The sequence below is a fragment of the Falco peregrinus genome, chromosome 8 (genome assembly GCF_023634155.1).
Source record: "Falco peregrinus isolate bFalPer1 chromosome 8, bFalPer1.pri, whole genome shotgun sequence".
NCBI lineage: Eukaryota > Metazoa > Chordata > Aves > Falconiformes > Falconidae > Falco > Falco peregrinus.
In genome coordinates this window covers 29,748,300-29,764,881 of record NC_073728.1, presented here as the reverse complement: position 1 = coordinate 29,764,881, position 16,582 = coordinate 29,748,300, and the positions used below count along the sequence as shown (strand labels likewise).

At 42.9% G+C, this 16,582-nt stretch overlaps 1 protein-coding gene across 1 annotated transcript; it reads right to left on the bottom strand.

Moving 5' to 3' along the window:
- Positions 1 to 7,224: 7,224 nt before the first annotated feature.
- TMEM177 (transmembrane protein 177) lies at positions 7,225 to 11,692 on the bottom strand. Its single transcript, XM_055812182.1, has 2 exons — positions 11,565 to 11,692; positions 7,225 to 8,382 (listed from the first exon to the last, which is right to left on the bottom strand). Exon 2 carries the CDS (start codon positions 8,366 to 8,368, stop codon positions 7,433 to 7,435), a length of 936 nt encoding a protein of 311 aa, XP_055668157.1. The 5' UTR covers positions 8,369 to 8,382; positions 11,565 to 11,692; the 3' UTR covers positions 7,225 to 7,432.
- Positions 11,693 to 16,582: the final 4,890 nt, after the last annotated feature.

The following is a 16,582-nucleotide window of genomic DNA, read 5'->3' as shown; positions in this document are numbered from 1 at the left end:
ATAAATACATCTGTATACGGATATCTACAGAGAATTATATAATACACTTCTGTAAGTCACTGAGGCAGTGGAACTCATCCCATATGAGAAAAGATCTTATAAGGAAAACTTTCTACAGAATAGTTCTTCTATTCTTCTGTTTTCTGAAATACTTAGATGCCTCCAGTCTAGTCAGGAAGTGAAGGGGAAGAAAAAAAAAAAAAAAGAAAAATGAAAATTTTTTTCAAAACCAGCATCATTATTTACAACATAACCTGATCTTAATTTTCTATCTCCCCTGAGAAACAGGTTCAGCGTTTCGTTGTATAGTAATTCGTTTGTTGTTTAAGAATGAATATAGCTTTACAATAGTAAAGTGGATTATAGCTTTACCTTTAATTCCACATCTGTTAAATGTCTTTATAGTTAGTGTGGAGTACTTCACTAGTTTTCACTTCTGGAAATTCCACCTCTAGCTTTAATATCACAAATTATAGCTTCAGCCTCAGCTGATTCACATTGATATTGACCGTTATATTTGTGGTAACAGAACTCCACAAAATTCCATTTTCTCTAGCTGGAAATAAGTAGTAGCACGGGGGTTTTGGACCAGCATACCTGGCAGAGCCATCATGGTATTGAACTGTCACGTGTTGCTTAGTGGAAGTTGTAGAGGAAACCATCACATTCAGTTCTCAGGCTCTTTAAATCAGGGGCTACTCCACTGAAATACCTGGTGGCTGTGCAGTAACTGCCTCCAGCCCAAAGGAGCATGGAAAAGGAATTGGTGGGGCAAGGGAACTGGAGCAGAAAGTTTTGCCTGGGGTGCACATGTGTGTTCCCTGGAGTACCCGTAATGTGGCTGCACACCAGGAACTGGGAAGCAATGGAAAAGTGACTACTTGAGGATGTACTGACCAGATGGAGTTCTACTGTAGTTGACATAGACACAAAGATGCTACTCCAAGCAGCTAAGCATCTGTGCATACTGTCAGGACTGCAAAGCTTAGCCCTATTAAAGCAATAACCTAGAAATCAGATGTAATTGGTACAGAAGTCTATTGCAATTCTTGTGCAGTACAGCTTCGTAACAACATCCAAGATTTAGAAAATTTAAGGAACACGGGATTATTTTCCTTGGTTTTGCCTGAGCTTTTCTTCTGCATTTCAAACCCTTCGCCCTTGCAAGAGTCAGTCAAAATATTTTCTCTGTCAAAAGTGAGTAAGTGTTCTTTTTAGTGAGACAAAACCCAAGAGACCCCTCTGCTTCTGCTCAGTAGCAGGTGATTAAAAGACATCTATACACTCCTCAGTGGAACTGGCAATATGAGCAACTTGAGAAGACACAGTTCTCAAAGCCAGCATGCAATACCTCCATACCACAGCACTCAAATGTAATACGGGTGTGCCTGAGCTAGGTCAACATCAGTACAAGCAGCTAATGGTACAAGATTAGTTATTACCTCTCAAGTCACAATACATCACCTATAGCCATAGAAGTATATGAAATTCCCTGCAATTTTCAAGAACAAGAAACAAAACTTCTAAGGGCTCAAAGGGAACAGTGGCATCTTAAAAGTGACAGAAGTAAATTAAGATCAAAAGTGAACTGGGTGCCATAGACAGCAAGTAAGAAGCATGTTTCAAAAAGTAACACTAAATGGAAGATTCAAAAGAAGTATTAAATTCTGTTTGTGGCAAAGAAGGTGGTTTTTAACCACAATGCCTATTTTTCATTTAGTCAAAGGCATTTTTCCTTGCAAAAACATGTAGACTAAACCTAATAAAGCAAAACAGAAGTTCAAGCTGCTGTGGTCTTCGGCTAGTAAGTACTGTAGAAGCAAGAAGGTAGTGCAAATGGAAGTGTAAGCAGCAAGTGAGAGCTTAAAAACTTCACAAATCTTGTTTGAGTGAGCTGAAGCAGCTTGCAAGATGAGTCAGCAGGCAGCAGAGGCAATTAGAGTAGCAGAGCCAGAGGAAACAAAAAGGAACAAGGAATGAAGAAATGACGTTCCCACTGGAACGTTATTTCACCAAATGATAGAAACAAAGCTACCAGAGGTCAGCAGGTCTGCACTAAACCGCTAGACAGTAACCAGAGGAGTTTTTCAGATACTGCATATCCTTTCTTAATGTTCCCTCCACAAGAAATGCTGGAGCTGTGAACCTGGGATCAGGCTCACAGTGTCTTATGTTTTCTAAATACTCTTAGTTATCCTAATGAGATCTGCTGTTTCACAAGACATCTACAGCAGAAGTAGCTTGGCCACACGCAAAGGAAGACACAGCTTCACCTGTTACTCATTTATACTGAAAGAAGCTGTTAATGCCGTGACTATATTAACACAGTAATGCTCCAAAGTAGCTACTGACTCCGAGTAACCTGATCAGGACTGGAAAAGGGGTCAACTTCCAGATGATGAAAGTTCAGTCATTTAGAGAAAAATAAATTTCTCTAGGAAACATGATTTGGGGGACAGTTCTTTTTTTGACCTGGGCCTAATACACTTAATTATCACCATATATACGAAGCTCGTTATACTATTAGGCAGAGGTCACATTATAGTAAGTACTGCATAAGCAGATCAGTACCACAAATGGTTCCTGCTGTAAGGAGTACTGAGGCGGGGGCCAGGGGGAGGGAAATAAACATACAGCTGGGCTGGCTGTGTTTTCTAAACAGTGTTTTTAGACACAGAGTTTTTAAGGGCACTCTCTTCTCAAGACTGGAGGCCAGGATACATCAAGGCAAACTTGGTCTGACTCAGAGTGAGAGCTCCCAACTGCAGAGACATTCCAGTGTTCGTTTCTGGCTATAAAGCTTAAGAGTTTGGCTTGTCCAAAAAAATCCCTTTTTTCCAGATGGGAAATACAGACTGATTTCTAGCCAGATTTTAGTAGTTTTCTCCACTTTACAGTTTTGGCAGTTTGAGCAGCTTGAATATAGTCACTTCAGCTAAACAAACTGATATATTCTCAGTGAAAGGGAAGCTCAGCAAAACATCCATAAGCCATTTTTCAGGTCCTTCAGATTTAATATGTCTAACATACCAGTTCCTAGAGAATCATTACCTTGTTTTTCTGTTCTTAAGTCTAGTTTTGATAACAACCAAAATCAGCTTCCCTCTCTTCCTGACAGTGTTCTCCTTTTTCTGAGCTCTTAATTAGGTCTTCCTACATCAGCACTCCTCCGCTTACCAGTGCATTCTGCCTTTCAGTTATACACACTTCCAGCAGAGATGAACGAAATCAAGGAAGAACTGGATGCATGGATGGCAGGTTGTCTGCAAATTAATAATTTTTACATTAATGTAATCACAGCTGCTACATGAAGCTTTTCATGAACACGAGCGGATAACAGTTGCAGGATATAGCCCACACACTTGTTTCAGGGTCTGCAGCTTGCTAGGAATTGCATTTCCACATAGTGGAGATCCCTACGGTTGTTTTAATGATGCCCACAATGGCTGCATGTAGCCACACTCACTCTGGGATGGATTCTCTGTATTTGTTCCTTTAATGAAAGCTGCGTGTGATTCAGTCGGGATAATTTGATTCATACATTTTAATTCACTCCCACCCAAGCCACACATTGTCACAGTGGTTGTTTCACAACTGCTATGGCCAAGGGCAAAACAACAGTAGTAGGCTCAGGCTTCCAACATCACCTCTCCCCACACCACCAGCTTACCCTGTAGGGTAACAGGCTCCACAGCCTGGCAGTCAGCTCTCTCATCCTCTTATCTGTCAGGTTCTGACAACAACTTTAATGTGAAAAGGGGTGATAACAGTGCTCCACTGCAATAAAAAGTGCTGTTTTCTAAAGGACTGCTACATTTCAACTGAAGCCCTTGTGGAAATACTGTGGGGGAAATTCTTTACTCACATGCCGCCTGGGTGGATATTTCTCTCTTGGAAGCCATCTGTGAAGCTCCTTCTTCCTGTAAACTGCAAGAGGAGCCAGATACCTATAGCAGCTGATTCAGAAATTACTTTAAATCAGATTATTTTTACAGTTTGTCTTCAAGAAAACTGTCCAGTTCTCAGTCTTGCTCTATTTCTGACAGTTTTATGGTTTTGACAATTGAACAAGCTGAAGGCATCTCTGTAAGAAACTACACTTTTTAGGACAGGGAAAGAAACCTGCGAGCCAGACCCTGCATTTCTTGCACACCAGTGGGAATTCTGAGCAAAGCACCTAGGGGGCCCTTGTCTCTTGCAGCATTATCCACTAAAGCTATATGTGGCAGCAAACATTACACTTAGGTAAAAATTAAGTTACAGGATCATTTTGTTTGCAGTTGTCTAGAAAATTCAGGATAACAACATAAATAAACCAGTCAAATCTCTCTTTAAACTACATTGTGTATAAATTTAAACTAGCAACTCATTTTGGTCATTTGCTGCTCATACTTCAGCCTTTAATCACTTTACCAGACAGAAAGCTTCACTTTTGTAAACAATATCCATTTTTATGAGAGTTCATGATTCCATCAACACCTTCATTTTACAGTTTCTTGGCTTAGACTTCTTATATCCGTATCTCCTAGCAATTCCCTTCGCTTAACATTTTCTGTTGCTTTTCTACACATTAACATCATACAAAGCCTGCCTCATCCGAGCAGTGCAAGAGAAGCTAGTCACTACTAAAACAAGTTTTCTGAACTTTCTCAGAGTTTCAGCTTCAGAGCTGGGGGAGACTGTAAGGCTGTTGACTGACACTACTTACAAACCGATTCATTTGGGCTGTTCTGGGCCACGGAATGAACTTGCTCTTCCACATCAAACTGTTCTTAGCACGGAAAAGCATGATCAACCAACATTTTCATCTTTAATTCCAGGGTGCTTGCTTCTATTGTACTCACAAAACTAGATCATTTCTATCACCAGTATTTGATTTCATTGGAAATTCCACCTACAGGAAAACATTTGCAATATTGTAAGAGTTTGCATGAGTATTTTCACGGCCATATATTTGAGTTGTGCTATTCTTACTTGCCAAATACCACAGATAATCTTGGAAGCAACAATTACCTGGCAACACAATACAAACCTTTTTGAGGGCAACCCACACATTCCCAAAGTTCAGGGAAATCTTAATTAGCAGCTGTGATTTCAAATCCCGTTTCCCTTATATTGACAGCACTAAGTTTCCACATTACACAGATGGCATCAGAATAGGAGCTTGACTATACAGAGATGGAGGTTTGTAAACCCTTGGCCAGAACATGTCTTTGGAAGGCAAGTGCATATGTCTTAATACTAGCCAGCCATCCCTTACTGACACCACTATGCCACAGCAAGTTCAAAGAAAGGTAAATCAGACACAGCAGTTACAGATACCATGGAGCTTCTTGGAGAATCCAGCTGTGAGAGTAAAGCAAAGTGCTCAACTGCAAAACCCATCAACATCACTGGAGCTTTACAACCTAAGAATGTTAACTAACAGCACTAGCTGCAGACATCTTGATGAAAAACAGCAGCAAGGAGTGGTAAGAGACAAGCAGATTAATTTAATTTTGTTTAAACTGCTACTTGTTGTAAATCTCAAAGGCAGCCCCAATTTATCTCTGCACTTGTTATGTAGTAGCAGCTCCTTAAACACATAAAACAAATGGGCCAAGTTCTCTCTGAGAACATTTCATGGAGTTTAGACTTGTCTGAAGGAATAACATGAGGATGAATTGAACTCACAGGCTACATAAAACAGGAGTTATATTCCAGTCCTGAGCCACTACATCACTCAACCAAAAAACCTCTATCTTGACCTGTTGGATTTACTTGGAAGAAAAGTCAAATAAATTTAGCCTGAAGCTTTGAAAGCCCCCTGCCTAAAGGTAAACTCTCCTTTTATTCCACAGCCGAGATTGTGTCAAACTTTTTCACAAAGGTCACAAGAACAATAACATTATAACCTACCGCCACAAAGCACCTAAAAGGCATCTCATTACTTGATACTTCAAGGACAACTGCAAGTGATAGGTGGTGGTCCAGAAAAACATGACACATTACTTCAGCAGAACCCCAAACATCTTATATATTATATATATATTATACACACACCGCTTCAGCATTATAAAGCAACACCAGCATCTCAGCAGCCAGTATATCAACTCGATGTCACCATGTGAATCAAAGGGAAAACAGAACTCGGTAATCCTTTGAGCAAACACAGGCGTAACAGTTATTATTGTAGCAGATGAAGAAAGGACAAAAGCAGGGCAGAGAGAACACTCAGTACATCTGCGACTGAGAAGATACAAAATAATTTAAGTTTCCTGTAAGAATGACAACAGCAACAAGGAGGACTGCTGTGATGTCACCAGGAAGGGCTACTAGCAAGGCTGCAATAGAAACACTGATAAAGGGGAACTACAAAGTTTGAGAACTATCATCTTGGAAATTACATAAAAGCTTCAAGGTGAGGCTACAGTGGAAAGTTTACTGCCCATGCACTAAAGACCTTTACAGAAGATTAGTAATCCTGGGTGAAGCTCGGTTCTGCCAGACAAAACCTTCTTAGGCTACTCTGAAACAGGAGAACAATTTCCTTTGGCAACTCTTCATCACAGACTTCACCAGATTCTGCACCAAATGCCAGACTTGTTTCTTATACCTTGCCTTCTTTGACACAGAAGGTGACACACATCTGCATGTATTTTTAAAATCAAACAAAAATTGTGCCAAAGCAAACAGAAAACCCTCTCCTGAACATGCTTATCCCACTTAGGAGAAAACAACCAACCCATGATAGTCTGTGTTACACACTGCCACTGCTGGGAGTAATTCCAGATACCCACACGCAGTCACCATGTCATGCAGAGAGCAGAACTAGATTTAAGAAAATTATGCAAGTGCTGGTAATAATATAGCTGTATCAGTATGAACTGCAGGATAACTAATGCGCCCTACTGAAGAATAGTGTTTGCAGCATAAGAATTTACACGGCACAAGAACTTAACACAGAACAGAAACGCTTTGTCTTGGTATTTGTGTAACAGCACGATACAGACTGCCCAGTTATTTAAACACCTTTGGATTGTTCCACAGGAGGAATGGCAAACATACACACAAACACTCCAGTCTAAATGATAATACTCCCAAAACTCCCCATTGGACTTTACTCTTTCTATTTTCCAGACTGCAATGGCAGGACCGCAGAGCACAGCAGCAGAACTTCCAGATCAGGGTCTAAGAAGTTCCCTTCCTCAGTGGTCTTGTGATTCGAGATGCACACAGAACACAGCACTTTGAAGTGAGTCTTTTAATTTTTTAAGAAGGAATTCTTTATTCACAGACTGTGCAATAACTTCTTCCAAACTACATGCAAAAATAAACCCCAAAATTCTAATGAAGATACAGGGCGGAGGGCGGTAGGGGGAAGGCGGAAAGCAGCACAGCAGTGTTCCAAGAGAATACATAATTCACAAGTTTAAAATTCAAGCACTCATTCCTATGCCTGGAGCTCTCTTAAAATATTAACAATCAAATCTCTTCGGTAAGTGTACGGGGTATACTTTATTCTGAACCAGTACCTTGGGAAAAGGTTACCACTCGGGGCATACATTTTTATCCCTTCTTTGCCCATCAGACCACGAAGAATCCTGTTGCGGGACAGGATTTTGTCATAAAATTCAACCCCACCTCTGGCATAGTCTTTGGAAACAGTAGCTGCCTTTCTGTCAGCCTTGCAGTCTAGGTGATAGGTCACGGCGTCATAAGAAATGTAATAGCACAGTAGCCCACCAGTGGCAGTTACGAGGTTACAGATGGTGCGAAGTATTACGGGGCCAGGAGATAAACCCAGAAGTAGCTTTATAACTCTCCCACAGATAAATGTACCAGCTAAGCAAGTTGGAGCCACAACTGCACTTGCCAAAGGGCTGCTGCTCTGCAAATACATAAGTTCTCTGGCAATGGCAAACTTCTGAGCTCCAAGTGAAAATGTCAGAGCTTCCTTCAAAGCAACACCTTCATTGCTCTCCCAGTCTACTTTCTTGCCATTGATCACAACAACATGGTTGACTATTCCTTTTTTATCCTCAATTGTGCTATCAAAGTTAGGCGGGATGCCCACCAAAGAGCCTGCAGGCAGCCAGGGGATACCAGCACTCACAGGGTGGAAGCCAGAAGCTGCAAAGGCTCGATAGGACTCGGTGGACTTCACAGCAGTATCCTGAAGGACATCCTGAAAGACACCACAGAGCCTCTGTGAAAGCTCAGCTGGCTGCCCCTCTGACCAGCACTCGTGCAACAGTTTGAATGTCTGCTCAGGAAACACATGATAGGAAAGGTTAGCGCCAAACAGTCCCACGCAAGAAACAGCCAACAAAGTGATCTTGCGCTTCTTCAACCACACAGATGCCTTCTGCAGGAACCGCACTGCCATAGTCAAATCCTAACCTGTTTATAACACAAAATCATGAATTAAAGTGTGCATAAGTGGGTCTCTCATATCCGTAGCATTTAAAAAAAAATACAAAAAAGCAAAAACACATGAGAAGAAGCAAAGCACAATAACCAAAGAAACATTCACTCTTTAACAAAACACCTTAACAGAGGAAAGGATACTCATTAATTTTGGGGCCTTGGAACATAAGATGCTTGATACAAAGAATTAACTTCACCCTCTCCTCCAGTAAATCAATTTATTGCAATAAAGACCATAAGCCACCATACTGCCTCCTTTCCCCAGCAATCAATATGCAATTCTGTATTTACTGAGCACAGCCCTTGCCAGCACAATCCTACCGTTGCATTCCATTGGACATAGACCACATATATTAAGGCCAGAAAGAGCCAATACTTAGATTAATCTATGCTGACCTCCTCTACAGCTCCAATATTTTTAATCAGTAAACAATACTAAATTCAGTAACTTAAGCTTGACTACAGCTTTCAAAACAGAATCTCATTTTGATTTGAAAATTTCAGGAGACAGAATTTTCCTTTAGAGTTTGTTCTAATGGATAGTCAACCTCAGATTTCTAAAAAAAATAAAAGTACAGTATGTATTTTTTTCTTCTTTTTTTTTTTTTCCCCTGGATTTCAACTTCCAGGCAGTGGTTCTAGCTTACTCAGCAAAAAGCAGCTGGTTTTTTTCAGAAAGCAGCATGCTTTCACTGACTACTTTTAAAATTTTGTCTCTGAAATAAATTCTCTAACAAATAATACATGCAGATCCAGAACAGAAACTGGAACAGAAATAGTTTCAGGGCAGACAACTATGCTGTAACTCTTTAAATAACCAGATAAACTTTAAAACTTTCAAACTCGCCAAGTCCTTCAATTCAGGAATCCTGCTTCCCTTGGGGAGTATCAGTTCTTTTTATGGTCCAAGCCATGTGATGTGCTCTGCCCAGGAAAACTCCAATCTCTTAAAAAATTCCATTGGCTACAGAATTCAACCCTAAAATGATGCTACCATAAAGATATAAAAGTGACTTAGGCACTTAAACCCAAAAGTCATCAGTGAGAAAGGGATGCCCCTGTTCTCATTTGATCTTGTGATGTCCCTTCTCTCAGGGCTTTAACACATGAGCTTCAGAGAATCTTGTTGCAGCTGTTGAAGACATTAGTATTTCCAGCTGTCCTTACAGGAAGCTGAGGTGGCAGAAGGAAATCATGCTTTGATACAACAACCAAGGGCTTAGTGTAGAGTACCATCAAAGGTGGGTTTCAGCTATGCTGCTGGGCTTTGTACAACAGCAGCTGAAACACAGACATATGTTCTCTTCTTCCACTCACGCTGAACAAGAACCTCCCACAGAGGGGTAGAGCGGACAACTGGGGGCTGTAACAATCATGAAACAGCACTGCATGACATGCCAGGTTACACTAGTCATGATCAACAGCAAATGAGCAGTAACCACAGGGAAACAAAAAGGGATTAAATTAAAGGCGGTGTTTTAATGATATGTTATTACTACTCCTTCCTATGAAGCTCTTTCAGACTGCAAATTCACCAGGCGAAGAATAACCTTGTTTAATGTTTATACTGCACTGAACACACACTGAGTGCTTAATAAAAACAATGATGCATGCGAGTACACAACAATTTAATATGTATTTCTTAGTTTAATAAGTGGTGGTATTCTTACATTCTGCTGAAGACTGGAGGTGGTGATTTGCATGACAAAATTATTTAAGAAAAACACACTAAAGGGCCAAGAGCTTGGATGAAACCCAATTTCAGGAAAAAACCTCCTTGATAATGGAGCTAAACCCCAGAAAACAGTAATACTAACCCCAAATTATCTCTTTGGCGTTAATGACCTCTTGGCAAATCTGGTAGTCTAGATCTGAATGAAAAGGTCATGGTGTTGACAGGGTGTGGGGGGGTGTGTGTGGCTGCCCTACTAAGGGGATGACTGTATGAAGACTACCACTTGATCCACACATGCAGCTCAGCCAAGGACTTCCCAAGTTTCTCCCACGCATGTTAGAGAACGTCCTCTCATTTGGGCTGGCTAACAGATCTTTTTAAGATTAGCAGCACTGCAAGGATAAAGTCCCCCTCTCCTGGTCAGCGCCTCGGAATGCCGGGAAGCACACCTGGACAGGCTGGCAGCCCAGGGTGAACCACAGGAAAGCTGGGCAGGAAGCGCTGTGCTTATCTATATGCTTCTCCTAACCAGCCGTAACGGCAGGATATACCTCAGTGCATTAACACTAACCTTTTTCCTGCTCCAGTCATAAAAACTGTAACAGCGGCTAAGTATTTTTAGAATTTTTTTAATTGAATTAGCCGCTCTGCAGGCATGGTTTCAAACGTGTGCGGGCAGACCCCCGGCAGCCCAGGCCATGTTCTTGCCTGGATTGCACCTGCCAGTCCCACCACGCGCCTCACGCAAGGACAAGCAGGAAGGGCCACGGAGCATTCGCTGTCTCACGACAGTAAATACTCACAAAGATAAAAGGAAAATCACCCTGGACACTTTATAGCATCCCTGCTTTCAGACCTTCCCCGAGGGCCAGTGCAGACTCCCAGCTCCTGCAGAAGACCCCACTGCAGCCCTACCTGCATATGGCACCTTTATTTTTATTCGTCAACTTTAGGCCATTTATGTATAATGCAGGCAACGTTACACGGACCATACCCTACAGGCTTGAGCACTTAGTTGCTCCCCACAAAGCCACAGCAAGGCATGTAAGGTGGTCTCCCCATACACTGACATCGTCTGGATCTCTGGGGTGTCACAGGCTCGTAACTGCACTTCAGCCTGCGAATTTTAACAGCTGAAGTTCAAACTGGGCGCACCTAAGAGATAATTTATCTTTGTTTTTAATTACACACAGCCGAGGGGAAAGCTCAGCTTAAAACAGTATCAGTCTGGCAAAGACTGCAGGGCTCAGGGTTTCAAGGCTCACTTTTCGAAAAATAAAATATTTTTTAAAAAAAGTGTGTGTGGGGGTGGGCCCTCACTGCCTGTACGCGAGGGGCAGGCGAGGCCCTGGCCGGCCCCGGGCCCAGGCCCCGGCCGGGGGGAGGGGGCGATCCGCGTCCCTCCCGTTGCTGCCGGCGCTGGGGGCCGGTCGCGAGGCGCCCCCCGCCTCAGGCCTCCCCGCCCCGCGCCCGCACCTACCGAGGCTCCCGCGGCGGCCGAGGCGGGGCTCCGGCGGGGCGGCCGCCTCCCCGCTGCCGTACGGCGGGCGGAAGGGGCGGGCGGCAGCGCCGTGGCGGGGCTGCCCCAGCACGGGCATCCGGGGCTGGCGCGCTCCCAGGAATTTGAAGCCCCGTGGGTGGGCGGTGGCGGCAGCGGCAGAGCTGCCCCTCGGGGGCGGCCGCCCCTGCGGCCGGGGAGCAGGGGCCAGGGGCCAGGGGCCAGGCCAGCGCTGGCTGGGACACCCCGGGCGGCAACTGCGGCCGGGGTGTGTGTGTGTGTGTGCGGTGGCTGGTTTTCCCCCCGAGTCATAAATTCATGCAGGGTTGTTGTGTTTCATGTTGCAGCTCCCTGTGTTTTTCCTGCAAAATACTTCCCATAGGTATTTCCAACACAGCCCTTCCAACGCAGTGCAGCCACGCGTTCTGGGATGGCCGTGCCATAGCTAATGGCCATCAAGTACCATTTGTTTTCTATGTGCTATCCCTAACAGGAAAATAACACATGCAGGGATTTTTACTCGTTTTCAGGTAACAATTTGCTCAAAGCAGGAGATGGCTGCTGTAGTGTCTCAGTAATCCTGCGTGGATCTGTTCTGAGGCAGCCCTGGGGAGGCCTGTCATCCCTCGGCAGACCCTTCAGTAAGCGCTGGCTGCTGAGGGCACAGCTCCAGTAAGCCCAGCCTTGCCCTGGGTTCTACAGTCCGTGCAAAACAAGGACACGGAATAGCTTTTGGCCAGCTTGGGATTTCGTTTGGGTGGTGGATAGTGGAAGATTGGGTTTGCCTCGTCTGTAGGAAAGGTATCCATGGGTGCTGTGATGGCTGTTTTAACATGTCCCTTCAGGCCATCGTGAGGTAACCATTCAGTTGTGAGGTAACTGTTTTCACAATCCAAATGGAAATAATGCTTTGTAGCGGGTTAAGAGACAGCAGAACAGAAATAAAAGAAATCCATGGTTATTATCTACTTAGAATAATTTCAACAGGCCTTCTTTTCTTTGTAGCAGCCCCCGACTGAGGCATTTCTTGCCAGTAGAGGTTCAGCTGCTAGATCTTTTGGCCTGAGATTTGCTCTCACATAAAAGGGTTGAGATTGTAAACCAAAGGGTTAGGAGTTTCCATTCAAATTCAGGTCTTCCTCCAGGACTTAGGTGAAAGTATCCAAATGAAGGTGTTTGTCCTATCTTTTTCCTACTAGATGATCTGCATTTTAGAAATGCTAGTGCTAAACAGGCCTGACTAGGCCTAGCCAGCATCCCTCCTTGTTGTGAACAGCAACTGTTAATGACAGCCTTGGTTTTAACTCCCAATAAACAAACTGCTAATTACTAAGAAAACACGTTTGTTCATGAGAGGGTACGGTTCTACCCTTCAGTTACGGTTTTCTGCAATACGGCAAGGCAGATGAATGGTTCGCTGGCACCCAAGGGGAGAAGTCAGAGGAAAGATTCCGCCTTCCTCACCTCTGTCTCCCTCTGAACCACTTTTTGCCAGATCTGGCATCTATCAGACCCTCTTGTGCACTGCTTTTAACGCACTAGCAGCAGAAACATAGTAATGGGGGAAAAGGGATCATTTTCTACCAGGTTAGCGAGCTGAACTGGATCATTGAAAAGTCTGAAAAGTGCCAGGGCTGTAAAAAGGTGGGAGGCAGCCAGAAAAAAAGGAGACAAGAGCTTCACCTCCCCCTTTATATCAGCAGAGAGCTGTTATAGCCATGGGTCTGTGGCCTCAGCATGTAGCTTCATCATCTACCAAAACTTATAATTTGTAAATTTGCATTGAAATTCATACTTCATGCAGATGTATGAAGAATAAGTGCATGCAGGCGATGATGGGCAGCTGGAGACCAGATTTCTCACTAACCGCAACACACAGTGGGATGATGGATTTGGAAAGCCTGAGAGTCACTAAGACTTATTTATCCTACCGGTGAATGTGGAGGGGAGGGTTGGATGGGTTTGCACAGTGTGAGTTTCTAAAAGATGCTTTTGCCTCCTGTATCAGCTGTCTAGAATCCGATGGTTTATTACACAAAAACTCAAGAGGCTGGCACAGCATTGCATTTGCACTATGGTTTCTCTTAAGAGCTTTATAATAAATATGATTGTGAAAAGTGGAGACCCCAACTTTACTAATGTAACTTTACCATGTTGGTATGATTCTGGTTTCAAGAAGCAGCTGTTAGAGCAAGGAAGGTGAAAGAAGATTGAAGTGCAACCTATTTCTGTTGCGTAAGCACATCGTTATTGTCAGGGATCCAGTGATATAGATCACTTTTAAATTAGCCTGCTAGGTGGTGCTATAGGACATGCTCTAAGTTACTCATTCAAAATTACATTACAGTTTTATTTTACCAGAAGACATATAGCTGCCTACCATCACCTGCCGCTCTAACTTACAATTTTATATATAAAGTCTTGTTGCATTAGCAAAAAGTTGAGTCTTAAGTACAGAACTGAAAGTCATGGACTTCTCTTAATGATTTCTCTGGTCCCACAGCCTGTTTTCCTTATGTGATCTCCAAAGTAAATGTGGTCAGTCAGTGAGTGTCCGGCAGTCTGAGATATATACATTTCTTCCCCCAACCTCTTCTGCCTCTATGGAGTCCATTTATCTGCCCTTTTATGCAGGTTTTGGTGTAATCCAGCCTCCAGACATAAGCTCTGTTGGAGGGTAGCATGAAGTATGAAGCATAAACTGGCCCAAGTTTACACAATATTACATGTGCCAAACATTTCTTCATGTAGTTCTTGCAGGCATCAGATGGAAGAGATGCTGCAGGATTCTGTGACTAAAATGTACTGGGTCAGTCTATGATCATAGAGTAACATTGATAGCAGGAAGAGAGAAATTATAGTCTGCAGGATAAGGATCGTCAGCTAATTGTCTGCGGAAGCAATAATGAAAACCAAGGGACTGGACAGTGTAGATATCAGGGTTTTCTACAAGAGCGTTTGTCAAATTAAAGATGATGTCCGTAGGTGGCTTCCTTACCCAGTGTGCAGCACCAATTCACAAATGTGTTTGAGGTATTTCTATTCTTTTATTGTAGTGTGCACAAGTAGGGAGCTAGGTGGTCACCCACAAATGCCCAGCTCACCAATTGTCAAACTTTACACTATTTATACAGTTCAGCAAGCAAAGACATCAGCCTTCACTGGTTACAAATTACAGAATTCCTTCATTACTTAATACTCGGTTTCCTATTTGTGAAGCAATTCTCTCGCTTCTCATGTTAATTAGTTTGCATGCTCAGTCTCGACTTCTTTTGGGATCTGGGGGGTTTCTCGAGTTTGTGGTCAATGGGTTGGTGGTCACAGTCTCTTCCTGCTGGAATTACCTTTCCTTTAGTTTTTGCTGAGCTCATTCCTTATGGTGAACTTCCAATCAGCTCATCTGTCTTCTGGGAGTGCTTCCTTTTGAAGTTACTCTTTTAGACAAAGGATTTACTGGTGCTTAATGAAGCAGGACATACAGAAATATTTGTATCTTGAATTAACCATTAACAACTCATTTGCTTCAATTGTCTTAAAGTCAGACTTCTAATAATATATTTGATTTTATTAATCATTCCCATTTTAATTCAAAGGCTTCAGGACAGAGAAGTTTGATGAGTAACAGAGGAAATGTTAGCCTACAAAAAGATTCTGAAGTGAAGTGTATTGACAGATCTGGGGAAGATCTTGTTGTGAAGGAAGGGCATGACGTGCCCCCCTGTTTTTGGTGCTGCTACCTGGACGGCTTTTCAATGTTGCTGAGCATAGTGCTTCAGTAATGAGTGGCAAGTGCATGGAAGGGCAGTACAAGGCTCTTCAGCAAAACGTGTACCTAGAAAGTACCTGTGTTTAGGTGACTTACAATGACCTGCGCTGGAAGTACTTCCAACTCAGCAGAAGGCGGCAGACAATGCACTGAAAACTGACATAGTAAGTGACCATTAAGGTTCTTGACAGGTGTCAAAACGTCCAGCCTGTTCATGCTTAAATGGTCATCTTACTGCACTGAAGGGGAAAAAAAGCTGGTGGCAAAATGCTTTGCCAGCCTGCCACTCTGAGCAATTTGCACATCTCCATATTGCAGCTAATAGCAAAGTGGGATTGAAGTGTACACAGCATTGAGCAAAAGCATGAAGGTGTAGCTGTTGAGATTTCAGCAATTTCAGTTGCTGAAAAAGGGACAATATTGGACAATATTGATAATATTTCCTTGCATGTCCCGTTTCCACTGCTTTTGTTATAGTTTCATCTTGGAACATTCTTGTCACGCAGCTGATGTGGGATATTACTGCAATTTTCCCCCTCTACTCTAGGAATTTGCTATGGGCTCAGATAGCACAGGTTAGAATCCACATTTTCCCTTGCGTTTAAGGTTTGGCTGGAATGCCAAAAGCTATTCAGTCTTATGCTGATAATCAAAGCCATGTGAAAAAAGTAGTAGTATAAAAAAGTTTCCTGTCTCCTTGTTAAGCCTTTTCTGTAGAAAAAGGTGATCTATTCCCAACTATTTATCTTATTCTTGGGACACGCATATGTTCTTAAAGATAAATACATACCTTGTGCTGCCCTCTCAAGAGGGGTGACATATGGACAAGCATAATAAAGGATGAGCATTCAGAAACACAGCTGTTGGAATAGAATAGGGGATTCCATTTCTGGTCTCAAACCAAACCTTCAGACCCCACTGTTCAAGAAGAAGCAAAAAGATGGCCAATTGTGTTGTTAGGATTGGCAGGTATATAGATCAAAGCCATCAAAGTAGAACAAAGTCTTTAGAGGAGCTGGGAAGAGATTTTCTTCCCAGTGTACCATAGCTCATAATTGGTCAGGGATCAAAAGCTAGTGTTTTAGAAGGCAGCAAAGAGGCTGTGAGGCATTTAGCTGGCTACATGACTGTAGGACTGACTTCTGTTTCCATGCAAACACCCTTGGCATTACATTTTGAAGTTTTCCTCTGCTGATTCAGATCTGCCTAAAACTCAGGCAGGTTCTTTGTGGTG

Bases quoted from the DNA above. Each gene is read 5' to 3' on its own strand.
- TMEM177 (XM_055812182.1), bottom strand. From the start codon at position 8,368: ATGGCAGTGCGGTTCCTGCAGAAGGCATCTGTGTGGTTGAAGAAGCGC.